This window comes from Coregonus clupeaformis, chromosome 8 (assembly GCF_020615455.1).
Source record: "Coregonus clupeaformis isolate EN_2021a chromosome 8, ASM2061545v1, whole genome shotgun sequence".
NCBI lineage: Eukaryota > Metazoa > Chordata > Actinopteri > Salmoniformes > Salmonidae > Coregonus > Coregonus clupeaformis.
In genome coordinates, this window is record NC_059199.1 from 38,545,892 (window position 1) to 38,571,038 (window position 25,147).

At 44.3% G+C, this 25,147-nt stretch overlaps 1 protein-coding gene across 12 annotated transcripts in view; it reads right to left on the minus strand.

Moving 5' to 3' along the window:
• Positions 1 to 25,147, minus strand: part of LOC121571935 (receptor-type tyrosine-protein phosphatase U-like) — a 234,528-nt gene that overhangs the window by 26,512 nt on the left and 182,869 nt on the right. For 4 of the 12 annotated variants that reach the window (XM_045221995.1, XM_045221991.1, XM_045221994.1 and 1 more), the window contains exons 12-23: positions 23,048 to 23,150; positions 22,126 to 22,414; positions 18,540 to 18,576; positions 14,821 to 14,959; positions 11,603 to 11,632; positions 11,035 to 11,195; positions 9,697 to 9,884; positions 7,352 to 7,424; positions 6,984 to 7,060; positions 6,679 to 6,771; positions 4,370 to 4,387; positions 982 to 1,018 (exon numbers count right to left, since the gene is read on the minus strand). In XM_045221995.1, coding sequence (XP_045077930.1) covers positions 982 to 1,018; positions 4,370 to 4,387; positions 6,679 to 6,771; positions 6,984 to 7,060; positions 7,352 to 7,424; positions 9,697 to 9,884; positions 11,035 to 11,195; positions 11,603 to 11,632; positions 14,821 to 14,959; positions 18,540 to 18,576; positions 22,126 to 22,414; positions 23,048 to 23,150 — 1,245 coding nt within the window. The remainder of the gene's footprint in view (positions 1 to 981; positions 1,019 to 4,369; positions 4,388 to 6,678; positions 6,772 to 6,983; positions 7,061 to 7,351; positions 7,425 to 9,696; positions 9,885 to 11,034; positions 11,196 to 11,602; positions 11,633 to 14,820; positions 14,960 to 18,539; positions 18,577 to 22,125; positions 22,415 to 23,047; positions 23,151 to 25,147) is intronic. The other 8 variants (XM_045221998.1, XM_041883733.2, XM_045221996.1 and 5 more) reach the window with 5 other exon arrangements.

Here is a 25,147-nt window from a genome sequence, read left to right on the forward strand (position 1 = left end):
TTTCCCATTTGTACTTTAACTATTTGCACATTGTTACAACACTGTATATATACATAATATGACATTTGAAATGTCTTTATTCTTTTGAAACTTCTGAGTGTAATGTTTACTGTTAATATTTATTGTTTATTTCACTTTTGTTTACTATCTACTTCACTTGCTTTGGCAATGTTAACACACGTTTCCCATGCCAATAAAGCCCTTAAATTGAAATTGAATTGAATTGAGAGAGAGAGAGAGAGAGAGAGAGAGAGAGAGAGAGAGCGAGAGAGCGAGAGAGCGAGAGAGCGAGAGAGCGAGAGAGAGAGAGTGTGAAAGAAAGAAAGAGAAAGACAGAGAGGTTTAAGAGCAAGTGAGCTGAAATCTTCCTTGTGCGGAGCGGTGGGAATAGGGACCAAAAAGAAAGTGGGAAAGACACCAGAGGGGAATCACATACTAAACTAATAAGATCAGAGCTAAGGAAGAATAAATAATATATATCTGTGAGTGTGTGTATGTTTGGGGAATCCATGTTCTAGGTCCTGACTTGGGGGAGGAGGAGAACTATGCACAGACTGAAGGGAGGAGAGACACACAGATACTTCACAGAGAGCTACAGCTACTGTGCTGTAACAGAATCACAATCAGTAGGCCTATGTGACTAACGGTAGAGAGAAGTGGTGTTCAGGTTGTAGAAACATTTACCCAGATACAGAACGTGATGGAAAACCAGCCAGTGTGTGTATATATGTATGTGTGGTATGGTGTGGTGTGGTGTGAGAGAGAGAGAGAGACATTCCATTTGCTCCGTTCCAGCCATTATTATGAGCCGTCCTCCCCTCAGCATCCTCCACTGGCGTTTACACATTAATAATTCAAATCATTATTTTAATATCAACAACTGGGAGGCTTGGCTGTGCATGCACACACATACAGTACACACAAAGAATACGGTATATTACCAGTTATTGATTTCTGAAAAGCAATTCCAAGGGCACTCACCTTGGGTGGCTATGAAGTGGTTTGATCGCTGGTACCCCTGTAAAAAAAGAGAAAGAGATGTAGAGGAAGAAAGAAAGAGAGAGAAAGAGAGACAGTTGATCATCAGAGTAGCACAGTGTAAACACCAGTCACTGGAGTCACTATACAGAACCAACCCCATCCCCCTGTCTCCTCTCTTAATTTTGATCTGGTATTGAATGACACTGTATACAGTTGAAGTCGGAAGTTTACATACACTTAGGTTGTATCGTTTTTCAACCACTCCACAAATGTCTTGTTAACAAACTATAGTTTTGGCAAGTCGGTTAGGACATCTACTTTGTGCATGACACAAGTAATTTTTCCAACAATTGTTTACAGACAGATTATTTCACTTATAATTCACTGTATCACAATTCCAGTGGGTCAGAAGTTTACATACACTAAGTTGACTGTGCCTTTAAACAGCTTGGAAAATTCCAGAAAATGTAATGGCTTTAGAAGCTTCTGATAGGCTAATTGACATAATTTGAGTCAATCGGAGGTGAACCTGTGGATGTATTTCAAGGCCTACCTTCAAACTCAGTGCCTCTTTGCTTGACATCATGGGAAAATCAAAAGAAATGAGCCAAGACCTCAGAAAAAAATGGTAGACCTCCACAAGTCTGGTTCATCCTAGGGAGCAATTTCCAAACGCCTGAAGGTACCACGTTCATCTGTACAAACAATAGTACGCAAGTATAAACACCATGGGACCACGCAGCTGTCATACCGCTCAGGAAGGAGACGCGTTCTGTCTCCTAGAGATGAACATACTTTGGTGTGAAAAGTGCATATTAATCCCAGAACAACAGCAAAGGACCTGGTGAAGATGCTGGAGGAAACAGGTACAAAAGTATCTATATCCACAGTAAAATGAGTCCTATATCGACATAACCTGAAAGGCCGCTCAGCAAGGAAGAAGCCACTGCTCCAAAACCGGCATAAAAAAGCAAGACTACGGTTTGCAACTGCACATGGGGACAAAGATCATACTTTTTGGAGAAATGTCCTCTGGAAAATAGAACTGTTTGGCCATAATGACCATCGTTATTTTTGGAGAAAAAAGAGGGCACTTGCAAGCCGAAGAACACCATCCCAACCGTGAAGCACGGGGGTGGCAGCATCATGCTGTGGGGGTGCTTTGCTGCAGGAGGGACTGGTGCACTTCACAAAATAGATGGCATCATGAGGAAGGGCAATTATGTGGATTTATTGAAGCAACATCTCAAGATATCAGTCATGAAGTTAAAGCTTGGTCGCAAATGGGTTTTCCAAATGGACAATGACCCCAAGCATACTTCCAAAGTTGTGGCAAAATGGCGTAAGGACAACAAAGTCAAGGTATTGGAGTGGCCATCACAAACCCCTGACCTCAATCCTATAGACATTTGTGGGCAGGACTGAAAAAGCGTGTGCGAGCAAGGAGGCCTACAAACCTGACTCAGTTACACCAGCTCTGTCAGGAGGAATGGGCCAAAATTCACCCAATTTATTGGGGGAAGCTTGTGGAAGGCTACCCGAAACATTTGACCCAAGTTAAACAATTTAAAGGCAATGCTACCAAATACTAATTGAGTGTATGTAAACTTCTGACCCACTGAGAATGTGATTAAATAAATAAAAGCTGAAATAAATCATTCTCTCTACTATTATTCTGACATTTCACATTCTTAAAATAAAGTGGTGATCCTAACTGACCGAAGACAGGGAATTTTTACTTGGATTAAATGTCAGGAATTGTGAAAAACTGAGTTTAAATGTATTTGGCTAAGGTGTATGTAAACTTCCGACTTCAATAATATAATAATAATATGCCATTTAGCAGACGCTTTTATCCAAAGCGACTTACAGTCATGCGTGCATACATTTTTGTGTATGGGTGGTCCCGGGGATCGAACCCACTACCTTGGCGTTACAAGCGCCATGCTCTGAGCATGCTCTGAGCTGAGCTACAGAGGACCACAACTGTATGTAGTGGAGCTTGCGTTGTATTCATCTTCCACCTAGATATAATACTAAGTGGTTTTCATATTAGAATGTTTTCATATTGTAAAAGTTGGACTGATAACAGGTAGCTAAAGGACAATTCTCTACAGCAGCCCTACTTGTCTAGAGAGAGGGAGCGTAATCTTGTCAATGGGCAGCTTCCTACCAATTAGCTTTTTCTTTGTTCAGGCAGCATTTGGCCGTTATCTGTTCAGGTATAGAAGAATAATAAACTACAAAAGGGAAATTATAATCATTTGAGGCAAAGTCTCTCTCTCTCTCTCTCTCTCTCTCTCTCTCTCTCTCTCTCTCTCTCTCTCTCTCTCTCTCTCTCTCTCTCTCTCTCTCTCTCTCTCTCATTAATGCGGCTATGATCCAGCCTGGACACTGTCAGATGGGCTGGCTATTCATGGTCGGTGTGTGTGTGGAGAATGTAAAGCAAGACAAATCCTCCAGCCCTGGGCATGATCCCCTCATCACTCCTGGCTATAAGGGAATACACAAACACTTTATCCCATTCCATAAGTGCCATGCCACACAAAGAGGAGGGGAGGGGAGATGGATGACCGTGTCTGTGTGTGCTTCCTGTCTGTCACCTAGGCAACCACCACAGACAGCATCACATCAAGCAGTGTGAAATACAAAATGATGAAAAATAACTTCATAAAAAAATACTTTTATCTCATTCTCACCACCACACATAAACCATGACAAAATCCATCACATCACAGCGCCACAACATGATGGGACGGAAAGCAAGTTGCCACAAGAAGAAAGCCAAGACGAAGTTTGAAGTTGGCAATCTCTCGCTTTACATTTTCTCTTCTTCCACAGCAAGTTGGACCCCCTTCAAACCTATCTAGTTTGACTTAGATAGATAGCCCACTATGCGGTCGAAGATAAGTAATTAACTATATAGGGAATAGAACGGCAAAAAGTAGCGCAGTGTATAAGTAGTAGGGTGCCATTTAGGATGCAACCTTAGACTGTGCTGCTCCCATTGGTTCCTTTGTGCCATTTCTGATGGGGGACAGTGTGATATGTAATATAAAGCTCTAACTGCTGGTTCTGTCTATTGGGACAGACTTGCCTGCAGTAAGACAAGCTTTGTGTCATCTCTGCTGTGACGGGGGGGGGCAGACAGACCTAATACAAATCCCTAACTCTAGGTGAGTCTAGTCTGGCTGCAGATGAGAGTGAGTGTAGTGGTGTAGCGAAGCAAGTTTGGCTAAATTAAACTCTGGGGAGCAGCTGGTGCCTGGGGCTGGGGGTGTCAGAGATGGAGAGATTAGAAAGTGGTGGAGCGATGGAAGGAAGTAAGGGGGTACGCAGAGGTGAGCGGGAGGATAGATGGGAAAGAAAGAGAAGTAGTAGTACTTACTTCCCTGTTTATCCGGATCTAAGAGGCCCCAAAGGTTGAGAAAAGAGTGAAGGAGAAAGAGAGAAAGAAAGAAGGAAGCAAGGAAAAATAAGCTAATTATTATTATTAAAGAACAGGGGGATAGGAGAGAACTCAGAGGTTAGAGAGAGCGAGAAAGACAGAGCGACAGAGAGAAAAGAAGAGAAAGAGAGTGGGAGAGAGAGAGAGATTGTTTCACACTACCAGTGGAGAAACAGTATGTGTAAACCCTCACACCTCACACTTGTTGCCATGGCAAAGACGTAGAAACCAAAGCTTTTTTCTTCAACTTCCTGTTGTGTGGAGTGGTCACGGAACAGTAAGTGAACCAAACATGCTACACTTTTACTACGACGCAACCCTCCTCCTCCTTCTATCTAGTCAAACCCAAGCCCCACCATCCATGAAAACAGTTAGGTTAACCCGAATCAGAACGAGAGAGGGTGCTGCTTTTCCATTTAAACTTTCTGAAGAACAGCAGAACGGCAATGGACCCTTAATTCCACCCCTCATCTCTCCGTTCACCCCCCATTCCTCCCTACTCCTCCTCACAATCATTTAGTATGGCGTCTGGGGGCGGGTTAGCCTAGCGGGAAGGCTAGTCAGGGTCCTGCCACGACATGCAGGCAGCGGTATAGACAGCCTTATCAATGATGCAGATGTCCTTGCAGGGCCCATATGCTAATGTAGCTTTCAAATAGGACAAGAGGAGGGTGAACGGAGCATGGAACAAGAGCCCTTCCAAAGGGCAAGAGAGGAACAAGAGCCCTTCCAAAGGGCAAGAGAGGGTGAACGGGCAGAACACTCTTCATGAGCTCTAACACAAAAACATTCTCCTTCACCTCCACCTACTGACTCAGTGCTCATTTGACCTTTTTATTTTCTGTCCATTTGACCTTTTCATTTGACTTCTTATTTTCTATCCATTTTAGCTTCTCCTTTCTACTTATTTATTTCTCTTAAATCTTATTTTGTTAAACAACACGATGATGAAACAATCAATAATTGAGGGAGACTAACGCAATCGAACGCTGTACGCTATTTCCTGCTCAACAAAGATAAATAATTTCTAAAATAGGTTTTTGTGAACGCCACCTTTACCTGACCTGCGTGCGTATTCAGCAACGCCTCCGCATATGCACACACGCACACGCACACACACACACACACACACACACACACACAAGCACACATACTCACTCACTGCTTGGCCCTAGCTAAAGCACACAAAGTGGATATTCCTCCAACACTAGCTACAGTACTAGCTGTACAGCTTTGACACAGACCTGGGAGAGATAGTATCTGGGATGAGGTATGAACTGGTACTGGGCTTGGATAAGGCTTCCTGGATGAGAGTCACTGGAGCTGAACAGGTGAGATCCCAACTAACTGAACACCAAATGAACAGGATCAGACATTTGATATCATCAAACAGAGCGAGACGCCGCTTGGAGTCGACTTAGGAGAGCCTTTGGTCAAGTCGTCATCTGTCACAGAGGACAAAGACTCCTAGCTTATAGGATTTTATAGGATCTTATGGGATCTTATGGTGTTACTGAGACGATGTCTATCTCAAATCCTGTATCCATTCCGGTACCCACAGGGATAAGGAGAAAGGACAATGCCAGGTTGAGGGGACAATCCTCTTTAAGTGGATATCCTCACTGTCACATCCTTAGACACAGTGTACTGGCCAGCCAACTGAGGCAAGCCCAGAAAGGGTTGTTGGGAGAGACTACCTGTACACACACAGTACAGTAGGAGTCTCTCACTTCTCCTGCACTGGGCCATACACATAACACAATTCTCCCAGGGAGATACAGATACAGGACAATACTCGGATCAGATTCTAGATGTCACATCCTCACACACTTTGGACTGGAGTTCCTATAGACTGGAACAATGAGCTAGACATCCTTAGATACTGTACACTAGCCTGCCAGCTGTGGCCAGACTACAAACTGATGCTGGGATAGACTACATTACCCAAGAGTCTCTCCTTCCTGTGGCCAGACTACAGACATCTGCTGAGAGAGACTACATTACCCCCTCCTTTAGCCTTTCTCTAGCACTGGGCCAGACACACAGCTCTCACGGGAGGGATCGGGAATTAAAGGAAGACTCAACAATACAGAGTTAGCATTACAATATCAGGCAGTGTTCCGCATGAGGCGAGAGACTCATCTCTGCAGCAGTTGTTGTCACACAGCTATCACATTGCAATAGAGTAAAGCCAACTCCCGTGCACATGCTCAGATGCTGTGTTGATGCTCACAAGTGTAGCCTCTTACATCGTAAGTCACTCTGCAATAACTTTGGTTCCCACAGCTGATCGTACGGCTGAGTCTCAGTTTAAGAGCAACTGTGGGCAGAGACAGTACAGACTGAGGAGGAGGAGCGGGGAGGGGGAGTGAAAGAGGGAGGTAGAGAGAGGAAGAGAAAGCGTGAAAGAGGGAGGGCGAGACAGAGGAAAAAAGAGCGAGTAACTTAAGTCTACGTAAAGAGAAGAGAGAGAGAGAAGAGGGAGGGAAACTTACGTTGATGTAGAAAGAAGAGGGAGGGAGAGAGAGCAGGAGAGAGGGAGAGGGTAACTTACGTCTATGTAGTTGGCATTGACATAGTCAGAGTTGGGGTCTGCTAGGAGGGAGTGTAGCTTGACTCGGTGACGATCATCTACAGGGGAGAGATCATCAACAAGAGAGAGGGACTTTTATGTCAGCTTTATTTAACCAGGAAGTCTTTTGAGATATAATCTATTTTAAAGTGAGACTAACAAAGAGGTTCAACAAAACAAAGCTTTTTTTTTTTTTAAAGTAGTGGTTGTTAATAGCAACTGATTTAAGGACAGGTTATAATTGGTACACTAATTTTAAACACAATTAAGTTCCAGTAGCTTTCCTGTAAATGTTCTTCCATATATGGCATACCACTCCATTCCAGAGCGAAGGTCTGAACAGTACTTACGCCCCAGCAAACTGTCATGTCTCCCTTTAGTCTTGTCCTTCTTCTTGGTGACATCCCATCCATCAAAGAAGCTCTGAGAAGAGATGGAACAAGTGGTCACAAAGAGAGTGAGATATCGTTAGCATACAGGTGATATTCTGTGTCATCATCAGATTTAAACAGCACATTGAAATACTTAGCTTGGTTACCGGAGTGTTAAATATCGCTAGAACACAAGGGATATACAGTGTGCCATCAGATTAAAATCTCTTTGGCGTTGTTACTTAATTTAAACTGTTACCCTAAGGTTCTCTGATTAACTTCATCATATTCACTGCTCTTATTTCTGTTAGTCATGACATATCTATAAGAGCATTGTGAGGAGAAGAAGAGGCTGAGAGATGACACCCGGCTATAAAGGATGGATATGGCCTTGAGGGGTGAGAGGAGATTAGAGAGGAGAGGAGGGCGTCCAAGAGACGAGAGGAGGAGTAGAGGAAGAAATGGGGAGGACAGGAAGAGAAGGGGTTGCTGTTCATCAATCAAAGCACAGTAAATAGCCTATGTGTCACCACTCCGTGGCTACATATGAAACACGCAAGGGTCCCAAAAAAGAAAAAACATTCTACTGGCCCGAATAGATTTTCTACTGGCCCGGACATGTGAAGGCATCAACTCATGTACTGCTCAATAAGTTATGACTCACAGGAGCGTGGTGTCGCTTGGAATGAACGGCCAATCATATTGCTGAAATACAAAGTTAATTTAAGTGGAAAAAGTAATAGGCTGAAAATCAGTCTGTAATCAGGTGTATAGCCGGCACTAGTGGAAAACACTGTACACGGCGGCGGTAGCGTCCATATTGTGGCACGTTCACGGCGTTCGCGCGTACCAACGCTAAGTCAGGCTTATCTCCTGGCTGCGTCGCCAGGCACATCCAGGCACTCCAACCCCGGCTCACTAAGACCCTCATCAGCGCCAGCCCAATCGCAGCGTGGGGCGGACGGTCCACCTACAGCCCAGGGACAGGGGCAGCATGCTGATCAGAGGATTACACCTGCGCCTCGCTCCTACACAGGTAATACCATACCTAATTCTGCTTAGAGAAGACATGATGCCTCTCTCTTTCATTCTCCTTCTCACTGTCCTCACAGTAGAGCCTGACTTACAGTGAACCAATCCATAGACATCCTTTTTTTTAGCACGCCACTATCATGCACCAGGGTCTCAGCTGCTGATCGTCAGAATGAAATTCTCTTTGTTTCAATCAATGTTCTTTATCTCCCCTGAAGCCCTGAGGCTGAACATATACCTAGCAGGCGTAGCTGGTTGAAATGACGTCAACTGGTTCTAATCCAATGATGTATATAAATCATTGTTGTAATCTGGTTTGTAATTACATCCTTTCAACCAGTTTTGCCTGCTGGGCAGAAGCCCTGAGGAGAATGAAGAGGATTGGATCTAACCTGACAGTCTACCAGTTGGTTGTAATCTGGTTATGGCTATCTGACTTCAGCCTTGTTCTATCTGAGCCAGTCACAAACCCTGTAGTGCCATTTATAAACCCCCACAGTCCTTTGCGGCATGCCTGATCAATGGCCGCCTCAGCAGCCCAGTGGGAAATAAGGGTTATGAAGTCCTACAGCCATTCTCACACTGATACACACATCACACGCACGTATGCACGTGCACACACACACACACACACACACACACACACACCAGTCTCTCACTGATCTCTCCTTCATCTCCTTTATTTCTCCAGGCGACAGACAGGAGCGACTGAGGGAGCGAGAAGGGAGGAGAGTAAAAGCGACGGAGGAGTGAAAAAGCAACCATGGTATTGATTTTAGAAGGGGGAATTTGTTGGGCCCTCAGGGGGTGGGATTAATGAATCGAAAAGTGCATCTGGAATCCTGGAGGTTTGGATTCAGGTACAAATACAAGCTAAATGCTACCGGGTGAATAGAGGGATTTTGTAGTAAATCACAAAGAGAATAGAAAATGTTTTTTGAAAGCCATTTCATTAATATACTCTTGGTAGAAATATAAATAGATCTGAAAGAGATACGAGAAGAATGAAATAGCTTTACATTGAGAGATGGTATAAAACAGCTACTATAGCTTTACATTGAGTGCTGCTTATTAAAATAAGCCTTCAGCAGTAGCCTACTGAACACATAACCATTGGACTCAGAGATGAGAAACTGTATTAAAATGCCTTCTGCCTCCAAAATTACATCATTAAATTGCAAAGGATGCTACACCCACATTCCATCTTCATTCCTTACTCTCTCTCTCTCTCTCCCCCTCCATCTTCCCCTTCCACCCTCTCCCTCCCTCCCTCCCTCCGTCCGTCCTCTCACCTCATACTCCTGTTTGAAGCCATATCCCTCTCCAGTCTTCATCTGGTTGATGTGTTGAAGGAGGTCTGCCACCCTGACCGCGGGGTGAAGTTGACCCGTGTGGTATGGAGAGCTCTTCCTACGACAGTGGCGTCGAGGGGAACCACCCAACAGACTGCTGGACTCGTTCACTGAACTCCTCTGTTCATCTAGAGGAGAGACACACGCATTAACACGGCACGCACACCAGACACACAAACATGGATACACAGACATAGACACAAAGATGGACACAAACATACACACACACACTTGTTAACCATCACATATGTTATATAGGTGCCAGTATATGTTATTTTACTAAAGCATGTGGCTCAGTGAGTGACTGAAGGCCAACCTCCACCTGCTCAACACAACACCCACTCAACTGACACTCTGCTCAGTCTATCAGGCAGCTCAAGGAAAAGCATGTATCACTATGGAGACATATTGTATGAATGTGTTGACTGGCACAACATAATATTTAAATCGTTAGAGAGGAGACAGACAGACAGACAGACAGACAGAGAGAGAGAGACACAGAGAGAGAGAGAGAGAGAGAGAGAGAGAGAGAGAGAAAGGAGGATGGATATTCACAGAGAAGTAAACACAACTAGAAAGTCTGGGAAACTGAAGATGGTACTTTATCTTAGCAGTGTGTGTATTCAGGGCACAGAGTGAACAGGCTGTAGCCTAGAGAGTGCACTTGTTGTACTTGACAGTGTGTGTATACTAGGTGGCACAGAGTCTACACATTAGTGTACTTGACAGTGTATGTATAGAGGGCACAGATTGTAGCCTAGCTAGCGTACTTGTAGCAGGGTGTATTCTGTGGTGCAGGGAGTAGAGAACATGCCTCTGCATAGCCGGATCATTGTATTGAGCCCGCCTTCAGCTGCTCTCCCTCCCTCCCTCTCAGGGCTAGCATACAGATTGTAATTGTTGTAGGAGGCACAGAGTTAGCCTACAGAGTACTAGTTTCTCTCTCTCTCTCTCTCTCTCTCTCTCTCTCTCTCTCTCTCTCTCTCTCTCTCTCTCTCTCTCTCTCTCTCTCTCTCTCTCTCTCTCTCTCTCTCTCTCTCTCTCTCTCTCTCTCTCTCTCTCTCTCTCTCTCTCTCTCTCTCTCTCTCTCTCTCTCTCTCTCTCTCTCTCTCTCTCTCTCTCTCTCTCTCTCTCTCTCTCTCTCTCTCTCTCTCTCTCTCTCTCTCTCTCTCTCTCTCTCTCTCTCTCTCTCTCTCTCTCTCTCTCTCTCTCTCTCTCTCTCTCTCTCTCTCTCTCAGCCTACAGACTAGTGTACTCTTTGCTGTTCTTGGTTCTTACTCCGTGTGTTGCAGACGTGGGCGTCCATGAAGGAGTTAGCGGTGCGCTCGTCCTGCTGCAAGGTGCTCTGCTCTGTCATGCTGCAGTCCAGAGAACCTAGCTTCCTGGTCTTCTCCTGACGGTACGACATGGCCGCCTTGTTCAGCGCTACCTTCCTCCTGCTGGACAGAGCGAAGAGAGGAGAAGAGAGGAGGAGAGGGAATAGAAAAAGGAGGGAAGAATAAGAGAGAGATTGAAATAAGGAGATAGCAAGGAGAGGGGAAACCAGTGGAAAGAGGAGGGTTAAGATCAAGGAGATGAGAAATTGGAATGAAGGGAAAAAATAAGAGATTGAGTCGAGAAGAGGGAGATAAAGGAACATTTTGTGATAGTAGCAGGTTGCCCAGAAAGAGAGAGAGAGTGAGAGAAAGAGTGAGAGAAATAAGGGACAGGAGAGGTATATAGAGGATGAGGTGGAGGAGATGCTTATCTCCTATAAGTGTCACCTTCCAGGACTACAGAGGGCAAGCAGGTGAAGATTGCACCAGAATGAAAGGGTGGAGGGAGAGACTAGGGAGGAGTCACTTACGGGTAGTAAGAGTAAGAATAGAAGTCCCTTCTGATTAGCATGGAGAAAGGAGGAGGAGAAAGGAGGAGAGAGAGAGTGAAGAGAAAAAAAAAGAGAGGTGAAAGGAGGGGCCATGGTTAGTGAAAATGTCCATTATTAAATGTTGAAATGTACAGGTATTTATATGAGGGATACAAAGTATATTGAAAGCAGGCGCTTCCTGAGTTAATTAAACAATGAACATCCCATAATGCTTAGGGTCATGTATAAAAATGCTGGGCAGGGCCATTATTTTGGCTACCATGGCTATGCCCCCATCAATGACAATGCCCCCATCCACAGGGCACGAGTGGTCACTGAATGGTTTGATGAGCATGAAAATAATGTAAACCATATGGCATGGCTGTCTCAGTCACCAGATCTCAACCCAATTGAACACTATAACAGATTTTGGAGTGGCGCCTGAGACAGCGTTTTCCACCACCATCAACAACAAAACACCAAATGTTGGAATTTCTTGTGGAAGAATGGTGTCGCATCCTTCCAATAGAATTCCAGATGCTTGTAGAATCTATGCCAAGGTACATTGAAGCTGTTCTGGCGGCTCGTGGTGGCCCAATGTTCTATTACCTGTATATTAATTGTGGCAAGGCAAGCGACCATGGAGCAGCAGATAACATGTAGTACAACTGTGACATTGACTGGGTTCCTAGCTAAATAGATTGCTTAAATTAATAATATGCCAGGGAGAACAGGTACACATACAGTTATCAACCAAGGTACAGTTAGCTCGACGTTCTACTAGTGGTTGTTTGGCTGGTTTCCATTGTGTTTACATAATCAACAGTTTTTTGGTCTCTAGCACTCTTCTCCCTGTGACGTCCAACCCTGCTTCTCTGACGTGTATCCCAGCTACTCTCCCTTCATCATGCGAAAACCTGAGGTGGTAATTCTATCCGAAAGGCAGCAACAACCTTCCTCTCCAATGAATGGCTCAGCCATAGTCACTGTGCTCACCATGCACTGCACACCAACCCAGATGCTGCTACTAAAATGCCTTGCAAAAGTATTCATCCCCCTTGGCGTTTTTCCTATTTTGTTGCATTACAACCTGTAATTTAAATGGATTTCTATTTGGATTTAATGTAATGGACATACACAAAATAGTTCCAGTTGGTGAAGTGAAATGAAAAAAAATTACTTGTTTCAAAAAATTCTAATAAATTAATAACAGAAAAGTGGTGCGTGCATATGTATTCACCCCCTTTGCTATGAAGCCCCTAAATAAGATCTGGTGCAACCAATTACCTTCAGAAGTCACATAATTAGTTAAATAAAGTCCACCTGTGTGCAATCTAAGTGTCACATGATCTGTCACACTGTTCTGAAAGGCCCCAGAGTCTGCAACACCACTATGCAAGGGGCACCACCAAGCAAGCGGCACCATGAAAGCCAAGGAGCTCTCCAAACAGGTCAGGGACAAAGTTGAGGAGAAGTACAGATCAGGGTTGGGTAATGAAAAAAATATCCGACACTTTTAACATCACATGGAGCACCATTCAATCCATTATTAAAAAATGGAAAGAATATGGCACCACAACAAACCTGCCAAGAGAGGGCCACCAACCAAAACTCACGGACCAGGCAAGGAGGGCATTAATCAGAGAGGCAACAAAGAGACCAAAGATAACCCTGAAGGAGCTGCAAAGCTCCACAGTGGAGATTGGAGATCTGTCCATAGGACCACTTTAAGCCGTACACGCCACAGAGCTGGGCTTTACGGACGAGTGGTCAGAAAAAAGACATTGCTTAAAGAAAAAAATAAGCAAAGATGTTTGGTGTTTGCCAAAAGCCATGTGGGAGACTCCCCAAACATATGGATAATTTTGGCCATCAAGGAAACCGCTATGTCTGGCGCAAACCCAACACCTCTCATCACCCCGAGAACACCAACCCAGCATCATGCTGTGGGGATGTTTTTCATCGGCAGGGACTGGGAAACTGGTCAGAATTGAAGGAATGATGGATGGCGCTAAATACAGGGACATTCTTGAGGGAAACCTGTTTTAGTCTTCCAGAGATTTGAGACTGGGACGGAGGTTCACCTTCCAGCAGGACAATGACCCTAAGCATAATGCTAAAGCAACACTCGAGTGGTTTAAGGGGAAACATTTAAATGTCTTGGAATGGCCTAGTCAAAGCCCAGACCTCAATCCAATTGAGAATCTGTGGTATGACTTAAAGATTGCTGTACACCAGCGGAACCCATCCAACATGAAGGAGCTGGAACAGTTTTGCCTTGAAGAATGGGAGAAAATCCTAGTGGCTAGATGTGCCAAGCTTATAGAGACATACCCCAAGAGACTTGCAGCTGTAATTGCTGCAAAGGGTGGCTCTACAAAGTATTGAATTTGGGGGGGTGAATAGTTATGCACGCTCAAGTTTTGTGTTTTTTTGTCTTATTTCTTGTTTGTTTCACAATAAAAAATATTTTGCATCTTCAAAGTGGTAGGCATGTTGCGTAAATCAAATGACACAAGCCCCCAAAAAATCTATTTTAATTCCAGGTTGTAAGGCAACAAAATAGGAAAAATGCCAAGGGGGGTGAATACTATCGCAAGCCACTGTATATCTGCTTTGACTTGAAAGGGCAATGGAATATCATGTGCCTTGATGAAATATTACACACTGATCGTTATTCTCCTAATATAACGGCAGAGGAGAAGCGGAAAGGGGGAGAGAAGAGGAATAAAGGAGGAGAGGAGAGTACAGTTCTGCCAAACAGTATTTCCTGGTGGAACTTGGCCAATGATGCTGGAGTATATGTTAGAGTTTCTGTGCTGCAGCCAATAAAAAAAAGTAGTTTTACGGAAAAAGCTTGGCAACTATAACTGCACCATGTCTCACAAATAATACCCTGCCATGTGTACAGTTCTGGAAGTAATATACTCCCCATTACCTGCCTAACTCCTAATTGAATTGAGTTGGACTAAGCCTGCCAAGAGGTGATAGAGAAATGCCTTCCCTAATAGGATATATTTAGTCACATTTTACATTTACATTTTAGTCATTTAGCAGACGCTCTTATCCAGAGCGACTTACAGGAGCTAAGAGACAGCCAAAGATAGGCCCCTCTCTGGACCACCTCAACGATCAGAATCACCTTTACACACACATCCCACCCATCCACCCACCACACACAACCCTCCACTCACCCATACCCCCACCCCTCCACTTACCCCTTCTTGACGACGATGACGATGGCCCCTAGCAGCAGAATGAGGACCACCAGTCCCCCAGCACAGGCCCCCAGGATCAGACCCATGTCCTCTGCATGTTGGGACACCTCCAGGGCCCTCTTATGGTCCTTACAGGCAGCTACAGGGGAGAGACAACACTGTGTTAGCCCGCTGAACTAAAGCCCGCTGAACAGACCCCTCTTATGGTCCTCACAGGCAGCTACAGGGGAGTGACACGGGGGAGAGAGAGACAAGCTAGAGTAATAGTCTTCTGTATGCCACAAGACTGTATTAGCCTGCTGAGCAAAGGCCTTAGCTCTTAAGAACTCAGGGTTCGGGTGATCAGACTCCGACAAACAGCAAACCTAGTTAGCCTCCTCTCCCTAGTCCCTACACTAGACCATACAGAAGCCAAGCATCCTGTAGAAAAGGCACACAACCAGATTTGACAAGGTTCAGCTCTGTACAATAACAATCAATATACTGATGACGAGCAGAGATCAAAATATCAGGTGCTAGAGTAGGAAGGCTACAGTCTAGTTCACATTTTTTTCTTTCTTCTGTTAATCCCAACGGAGGTACAGAGATGTTGTGATAGTCCGAAAGACAGGAAGCCATGGTGAGCCGGGTTATCAGAGTAAAAGCAGGTTATTATCCCTCTCACACTGACACTGGGTATTATATCCACCTGGGTGAATACACTAGCAGAGAGGGAAGGGAGGGAGGGGGAGAGAGAGGGGAAGGGAGATATGGAGAGAGGGGGGAGGGGGGAGGGAGATATGCAGAAAGAGGAAGAGAGAACGCATGGTCGTGAAGTGCAGCTCTGCCTTTGTCCCTGACTATGTTCCATAATAGGTAACAGGCTTGGATAAGGAGGAAGCTTTTAAGCCGCTAACTAACCAGCAACAGTTGGTGTAGCCAGAGTGGACAGTGGGACAGACTTGGCCTACATGAGTTTAGAAAACACATCAGTTACCTCAGCTAATAGCTAGCTGGATGTTCATTCAGTCAACCATTTTCTATGCACATATGTCACAGTCTCACCACGTTCGTTGTGTCTCTACATTTCCATCAGAGCTATAAAAGCATGAAATCTCTCTCATGATGAATTTAGAGCTCCCGTGGTGTCGTTTTCCAGAAGTGTTTATTGCCGACTAGAGACAGAATTGGTTAAGAATTATGATCCTGAACTCCTGCGAGCATTCGCTTAATTAAAAGTCTTCTCTCTGATGGGTAAACAAAAAGGAGGGTGAATGAAATGGTCCATCACTGGACGCACAAAGCTAAAACCAATTATCTACCTCTTTTCACCATCCATCCTTCTATCCCTTCAGTTGGATGTGGTCCTCTCTCTTTCAGCTCACTTACCATTTTAAAAATCTCTCTCTCTCTCTCTCTCTCTCTCTCTCTCTCTCTCTCTCTCTCTCTCTCTCTCTCTCTCTCTCTCTCTCTCTCTCTCTCTCTCTCTCTCTCTCTCTCTCTCTCTCTCTCTCTCTCTCTCTCTCTCTCTCTCTCTCTCTCTCTCTCTCTCTCTCTCTCTCTCTCTCTCTCTCTCTCTCTCTCTCTCTCTCTCTCTCTCTCTCTCTCTCTCTCTCTCTCTCTCTCTCTCTCTCTCTCTCTCTCTCTCTCTCTCTCTCTCTCTCTCTCTCTCTCTCTCTCTCTCTCTCTCTCTCTCTCTCTCTCTCAGCTACAGCACAACCAATTTGAACATCATCCATGTTCTCTTCTCTCCCACCTACTAAGGCATAATATTTTGTCAGCACACTGGGTAATTTTGCCTGAGCATTAAAAGCCTGTTCAGGAAAAGAGTGTGGCCTGCTGAAATCTAGATTGCAGATGAGTGTAGCTCTGGCTCTGTAGCTGGCTCTCTCTTCGGCCTCCAAGTCCACTTTATTAATATGTGTGTGTGTGTGTGTGTGTGTGTGTGTGTGTGCACAGATGAGTCACTGTGTTCTTATTGACTCCTGCTGTAGGAAGCACATTGCCATGGAAAAGTTTAGACCACTAAAACTTTCTGCTGCTGTGAGGCAGTGAGGGAGGGATGGAGGAAAGGTGGAGGGAGAGAGAGTAAGAGGAGAGAGAATGTATGAGAGAATGTGTGTGAAAAAAATATTAGGATGGAGGGAGGAAAGAAATGTGGAGTGCTGGAGAGGACACACATTTAATCTTCATCTGCCAGTCTTAGTAATTAATTTAATTAATCAGATATTGTGCTGGTGTCAGTCCGGAACACCTGAGGTGTGACGCTAGTCATCTAAAGGCATCAGCATGCTTCAGTTCGGCTGGCGGCTAGCCGAACTGAACGAGTGTGCTTGCGTACTCCCTTAAAAGACCTTCGCTTGAAAAACTAGAAAAAAGCAGCAATAGTACTGTTTGTCCATTTTGAGACGCCGTTGCCAGTATACACTTCCTCAAAATAGTCAGAATTAATCTAAATTAACTCAAGAAATCTGTCATTAATTTTGACATTTTTGCCGAAGAGATCTTAGTCGCGCAATTTTACATCTAACTAAGATTTTGGTGCAATATTTTCCACAGAAGAAATTAGCATGAAAACTAGTTGTCTCTCTGCTGACCAATCATCGACGAAGAGGCGTAGACTTCGGCTCCGAACTTCGGCTTGCCTCCAGAAAAAAACAACGCCTTAAGCGGTAGCGGCCCGTTTCTTGGTCTCCCTGCTTCACACTTGACATAAGCCCTATCCTTTCATTATGCAGTCACAGAATGAGAGAGGGAGAGAGAGAGGAAAATAAATGTGAGAGAGGAAAATGTTATATGTGTGCATGTGTGTGGGCATGTTAGAGAGAGATAAAGAAAGGTTGTATAATGAGAGAGTGAGAGAAGAAGCGGACAGACAGACAGACAATAAGACAAGCAAAGAGAGGACGAATGTGTGTGAGAGTGAGAGGGAGAGTGAGAGGGAGAGTGAGAGGGAGAGTGAAAAATAAATAAATGCCAGTGTACCCTCCCTCCTCTGGAACAGCACCAATCTCTCCTCTCTCTCTTCCTCCCTCCACCATGCCACCCTGTCAACGCCACGTATCAAATTAAGGGTATTATAAATATGCTTCTGAGAACCCTCCTCTGTACACACACAGCTCCTCTGCCATGGTGGTGTGTAGTGCCAGCAGACAATGGCGAGGAGAGACCCTTTGATGTCAGGACGATTTCAAATAACAGAGAGAGTGCAGGGAGAGAGAGAGAGACAGTAGGGAGAGGAAAGAATCCAATGTCTACAAGGCTTCCTTCTCTAGTGCGCTCTTGATGTCAGGATGCTTCAAATAAGGGAGTACAGAATGTGAAGGAATCACATTTCTATAGTCTCTCTCTCTCTCTCTCTCTCTCTCTCTCTCTCTCTCTCTCTCTCTCTCTCTCTCTCTCTCTCTCTCTCTCTCTCTCTCTCTCTCTCTCTCTCTCTCTCTCTCTCTCTCTCTCTCTCTCTCTCTCTCTCTCTCTCTCTCTCTCTCTCTCTCTCTCTCTCTCTCTCTTCTCTCTCTCTCTCTCTCTCTCTCTCTCTCTCTCTCTCTCTCTCTCTCTCTCTCTCTCTCTCTCTCTCTCTCTCTCTCTCTCTCTCTCTCTCTCTCTCTCTCTCTCAAAACATCATGAAGTACACAACATGTAAACACTGCTTTGCCAGGAAGCATTCTTATGTAGTCTATTTCTCAATACATGCCTCTCAATGATGAAGATAAAAGAAGAAGGGAAAGATCTGAACGTACCTTTACGGGCAATCCGGATACAGTTCATTCTCGTCTCCTGAAACAAGAATGGGAGGTTCATTAGCATGGGATAACCACAACCAAAATAAAACACATCAAACATCCATTTTATAAGCATAGAACAGGTGTCAGAGCGTGTGTGTGTCTTAGTCACCGAGTCCCCCTTTGTGTTGTAAAGAGCAAACTAGCTCATTAAAAAACTCAGTCAGGGAAGAAAGCAAATGACATCTAATTTTAATGTGATTGTGAGTGACCTGTCCTCTGTTCTCATCAACAACCTCCGGTCCCATGGCCCACCCAACCCATTACACACACACACACGTATGCACACACGCCAACCCCCCCAAAGCCCATCACAGCGATACCAGAGACACATTATCAAATTAAGATTAGCGCATGATAAATCAGGTTTTATACAAGGGGTGCAATTATGCTAATCTAATCTGGGCTCTGAGATTGGAGTCAGAACCCTTTCACCTCAGCGCCTGCTAAATTGCCTTTTTTAATTGAAAACCTGTTAGTCAGGGAGATAAAAGTTGTATTTACCCACAATTCACAGGTTATTACAGCCCCACCTGATGATATGTAATGTGTCATCTTGTCCTCTGTCAAGGTTGACCTGACTCTGAGACAGCCCCTTTTGGCATAAAAACAGAGTGGATCCAAAATGGCACCCTATTCCCTATATGGTACACTACTTTTGACCCTGGTCAGAATATCATTTGAGACTTAGACATAGTATCCTACTGACTGCTGATGACACCTCCCTGCCTGCTATGTTCAGATATTATTTATAGAATGATCCTCAGATATGATGCCAATATTTCTAGCCGATATCACAGGCTGAGTGACAGGTAGCTGGTAGCAGAAGATGATGACGGTTGATAACTACTTTGACAGGAAATTAACCAGCAGATCCGATAGTGGACAGTAGCATTTCAAGAGGCCACAGCTGACTACACTGTTCAATATCTTTAATATTGCATCAACAGAGAAATGGGAAAAGGGTCAAATGATTTGTATCAAAACAATTTAGTAGTTTTAGTAGTTTTTTGCCAGGTTGGTCTGGAAATTCTGTCAAACTATGTGATGGACACACAGCAAAAGACACTGATGGATGATATACACTCAGTGGCCAATTTATTAGGTATACCCATCTAGTACCAGGTCAGACCCCCCTTAACCTTCAAAACAAGCCTGAATTATTTGGGGCATGGAAATGTTGCTCAATTGGTATCAAGGGACCTAACGTGTGCCAGGAAAACATTCCCCACACCATTACACCACCAGCCTGTACCGTTGACACCAGGCAGGATGGGGCCATGGACTCATGCTGCTTATGCCAAATCCTGACTCTGCCATCAGCATAACGCAACAGGAACCGGGATTCGTCGGACCAGGCAATGTTTTTCCACTCCTCAATTGTCCAGTGTTGGTGATCACGTGCCCACTGGAGCCGCTTCTAGGAGTGGAACACGGTGTGGTCGTCTGCTGCAATACCCCATCCGGGACAAGGGCCGATGAGTTGTGCGTTCCGAGATGCCGTTCTGCACACCACTGTTGTACTGCGCTGTTATTTGGCAGTTTGTGGCCCGCCTGTTAGCTTGCACGATTCTTGCCATTCTCCTTCGACCTCTTATTAACGTTTTCGCCCACAGGACTGCAGCTGACTGGATGTTTTTTGTTTGTCGCACCATTCTCGGTAAACCCTAGACACTGTCATGCATGAAAAGCCCAGGAGGCTAGCCGGTTCTGAGATACTGGAACCGGTGCGCCTGGCACCAACAATCATACCATACTCAAAGTCGCTTAGGTCACTCTTTCCCCATTCTAACGTTCAATCGAACAGTAACTGAATGCCTCGATGCCTGTCTGCCTGCTTTATATAGCAAGCCACGGCCACGTGACTCACTGTCTGTAGGAGCATGAACGGGGTGGTGTACCTAGTATGTGTGTGTGTTTGTGATGTGTGTGTGTGTGGGTATGTGTCTGTGCACTTCTGTGTTTTCTAAAGAACTGATTGCACCAATCTTGCTGTCTTTCAAGCTCCAGTAAAGACATCCATCAAAGCAATTACAGTTCCATTCAGTGGCAGCAGCAGCTCTCAGAGCCATGGTTCTGGAAATCTACAGCTAATTATCCTGAATAATTGTCAAAAAATAATGTGCTTACCCCTTTTTGCAGAGCCAGCAAACACACACACACTCATCGCAAGTCCAGGCTGAGTCGAATAGAGAAGTTTTATAAACAGATTGAGATAAAACTGCTCGCAGGGCAGACAGAGAAACAATAATATACATGAAATAGAATATTCCAATGTTGTTATGAGCTGCTGTGTCAGGATGGAATAGAGTGGTGGCTAAGAATCCTCTAAGAGGTAGGTAAACATTCAACTATAAGAACACCACAGTCATATTGATACACACACACACACACCAAAAAACACATTTAATTGGGTTTAAAGGGAGGAGTCATTGGAAATGCAAGCCACTGACGTCAAAGGGTTTAGTATTAGCTTTAATGATCAATAGTTGAGACACACAAGAGATTGAGTCATTGCGTGATTCAGAGGACAGACGCACACTGAGGGTAAGTCCTTGACCTTACAGCCAAGGGATGTTAGTCATACCAGCGTTACAACCTATGGAGCGTTATCCTTAGCTACAGCCTTCTAACCTGTTGAGCTTTACCCCTACTGCATCCTAGCAACCACTTAGGAAGCACGTGTTTGACCAGTTCTGCCCTGTGACTCTCTCTGAGTGGGCATTATGATTTAAACAGCACCTGGCCCACTACTTTCCCTTATTATCTATTTCAGACTTTCCTCTTTGACAGCAGGCTCTGAGAGAGAGAAAGAAAGAAAGAAAGAAAGAAAGAAAGAAAGAAAGAAAGAAAGAAAGAAAGAAAGAAAGAAAGAAAGAAAGAAAGAAAGAAAGAAAGAAAGAAAGAAAGAAAGAAAGAAAGAAAGAAAGAAAGAAAGAAAGAAAGAAAGAAAGAAAGAAAGAAAGAAAGAAAGAAAGAAAGAAAGAAAGAAAGAAAGAAAGAAAGAAAGAAAGAAAGAAAGAAAGAAAGAAAGAAAGAAAGAAAGAAAGAAAGAAAGAAAGAAAGAAAGAAAGAAAGAAAGAAAGAAAGAAAGAAAGAAAGAAAGAAAGAAAGAAAGAAAGAAAGAAAGAAAGAAAGAAAGAAAGAAAGAAAGAAAGAAAGAAAGAAAGAAAGAAAGAAAGAAAGAAAGAAAGAAAGAAAGAAAGAAAGAAAGAAAGAAAGAAAGAAAGAAAGAAAGAAAGAAAGAAAGAAAGAAAGAAAGAAAGAAAGAAAGAAAGAAAGAAAGAAAGAAAGAAAGAAAGAAAGAAAGAAAGAAAGAAAGAAAGAAAGATGGGCCAAAACAGCATGAGTTTCAGAGCTGAAGATCTTCTCTCCTACAGCCACAGTGTTACCTTCTCAATTCAATAACACTTGATTTGTCCGAAAGGACTGTAGTTTAGTCTGGTCCTTCTGATCTGTTTGTGCTGTCTTGCCTACTCCTATGGCATGTTTGACAAAGACTCCAGACTTGACTCTGGCTTTATTGACAGGTCTATAAACTCACCCCTCTGAAGTTGCTTATAGCCTGGAAGAAGACCAGATAGTTCTTGGAGGGGTCCAGGGGAGTGTTCCAGTAGCCGTTATAGGTGTGGTTGTCCCCTACTGTGAACGGAGTGGCCTCAGGGAGACTGGAGGGGGGCAGCTCAGCCGTGTAGTAGTGGGGAGCCCCCTTAGACTGAGCCTCCACCTGGGACGCTGGCACAGGGAAACAGTCTGACCCGCTACCCAGCTCCCTCCTGCTCCTCCTGACCCGCCTGGTACCGTCCTCTTCTACTACCACCACCTGGTACGCACTGGGGGGAGAGGGATGACATCAGACTGATAGGTGATAACTACGCTGGAAACAACTGGCCATCTTAAAGGGGAAATCTGCAGTAGCTACATCCATTTTTGGACTTGTAAATCAGTTATATGTAACCATTGATTCTTGAAGAATATAATTTATAAATGCCTCATGAGCTTAGTTCAACTGTCGTACCCCACCAGAACCCAAAATATACGCTTGTTTTTTTATGTCAATGTTTGTAAACAAAGTAACCCTCTATAGCCTCAAAACAAGGTTAAAACTATATTTTTTATATAATGGATGGTCAGTCCTTGCATCCATAGCTCGGTCTATGAATTTGAGAGTGTTTACATTTTGCCAGGCCCATCCCTCAGCTTTATACCGAAACAGTGGTAGGGAGAATGCTTTATTATTGTTTCAACTATGGATTGCCCCTTTATGGTCACCCTTGTAAAAAAAAAGTTCACAAAGACACTTCCTGCTTAAATAAAAAGGTGTAATAACATAAGAAACACAAATCAAATAGTAATGACATGTTTATTCATAACATTCTTGTTATTCAAGTGCTACAGTGATCTAGTGGTAGACATCAGTGACAGTTGTGTGAGGCCTATTACTGTGATTTGTAATGTGACTGTACCTGACTGGTGCTCCTCTGCCCAGCGCTGGTCTCAACAGCACCGTGATGGTGCTCTCTGACTCACTGAGTGGGGCTGGCACGTCCTCATAGTCAAACACTGGGGCTGAGAGAGGAGGAGAGAGGGGGTAGGAAGAGGGGGGGGAGAGATGATGGAGGAGAGGGGGAGAAGGTGAGTGTGGGTGTGAGAGAGAAAGAGACAAAGAGAGAGATATAAAATGAGGGAGTAAGTAACAATACAAAATCATATATAACACAGGAATGGGATAAAACTCAGCTGCAGGACATTCCCATAGTTATTCACAGGGACGATAAGAATCCCCTGTAATTAGAACACTTCTCACAGCCACACCCCCTTGAACAGGACTGCAGACTGGAACATACTGTGGTGAGCTTCCATCTACAGGGAACACACACACACACACACACACACACACACACACACACACACACACACACACAGCATTGTGTTCCCGTCTCTGTTTACTGTTAGAAGACAATTAGCAAAGGAGCAGCCAGCCAATAAAAAACATGAGCTTTCATAGTAAAGAAAGATGATTAATAATCAGTTAAACCAACAGCCTCTGAAATTAAAGGATGCAAGACTTCACAGTCACACGTGCACGGGTTCTCTTCACGCTGTTCACAGCGTGGTAGCCAGGGCACCAAAACAGCGGAGAAGTTGAGCCTCGCGCTTCAACACTCTTAGTTGTTGCGGAAATTGTTTACTCATATCACGGAGTCTACCTGGTGTTGTTAGAATATCAATGTACACTCTTAGAAACAAAGGTGCTAAAAGGGTTCTTTGGCTGTACCCATAGGAGAACCCTTTGAAGAACCCTTTTTGGTTTCAGGTAGAACCCTTTTGGGAACCAAAAATGGTTCTACATGGAACCTAAAAGGGTTATCCTATGGGGACAGCCGAAGAATCCTTTTGGAACCCTTTTTTCTAAGAGTGTACATGTACTCATATACACCTCATTCAAAAATGTACTCATACACACACACACGTATGAGAGCATTCACGCATGTACACAGCTGGCTCATGCCTGGGCAGTCCTGCATTATACATTAAGTATACAAAACATTACTTTCCATGACCAGACCAGGTGATTCCAGGTGAAAGCTATGATCCCTTATTGATGTCACTTGTTAAATCCACTTCAATCAGTGTAGATGAAGGGGAGGAGACAGGTTAAAGCAGGATTTTTAAGCCTTTAGACAATTGAGACATGGATTGTGTATGTGTGCCATTCAGAGGGTGAATGAGCAAGACAACATATTTAAGTGTCTTTGAGCAGGGTATGGTAGTAGGTGCCAGGTGCACCGGTTTGAGTGTGTCAAGAACTGCAACGCTGCTGAGTTTCACGCTCAACAGTTTCCCGTGTGTATCAAGAATGGTCCACCACCCAAAGGAAATCCAGTCAACTTGACACAACTGTGGGAAGCATTGGAATCGACATGAGCCAGCATCCCTTGTGGAACGCTTTCGACACCTTGTAGAGTCCATGCCCCAACGAATTGAGGCTACTCTGAGGACAAAAGGGGGTGCAACTCGATATTAGGAAGGTATTCCTAATGTTTTGTACACTCAGTTGAGGTTAAACCTAAATATATTAGACAGAGTAACAGTGTAACATACACATTCATAGCTAGTACTAACTCAGTATAGAGAGCTCACATCCCGCTGTGTGTGTTTTAAATGAGAAACTGGAGAACCTGTGTAGTATGGCTGGATTCAATGCCTTCATCAGCCGGATAAAAAACCAAGCCTTTGTAAATGTATCAATGACCAAGGTTGAAGGCCAATGGATAGAACACACTTTCCTTTATCGTGGTGGGTTTAAGAGGGCATGGTAGAGAAAGACGTGAATAGAGTTAAGTGGATAGGGTAGAGAGAGAGGCTGAGAGAGAGATGAGACAGGTCAGAGGTGACAGTTGCAGTACTTTATCCATAGCAGCTCACAGGTCATGGGTCAAGCACTGACTGTGGCTCAATAGATGAGACCTATACAACCACACAAAAGTGAAGGAGATGGACTGAGCCAGAGGGATTTATATAGCCATACATGCGCCACCATGCTGTTATTTCATACTTTAAAA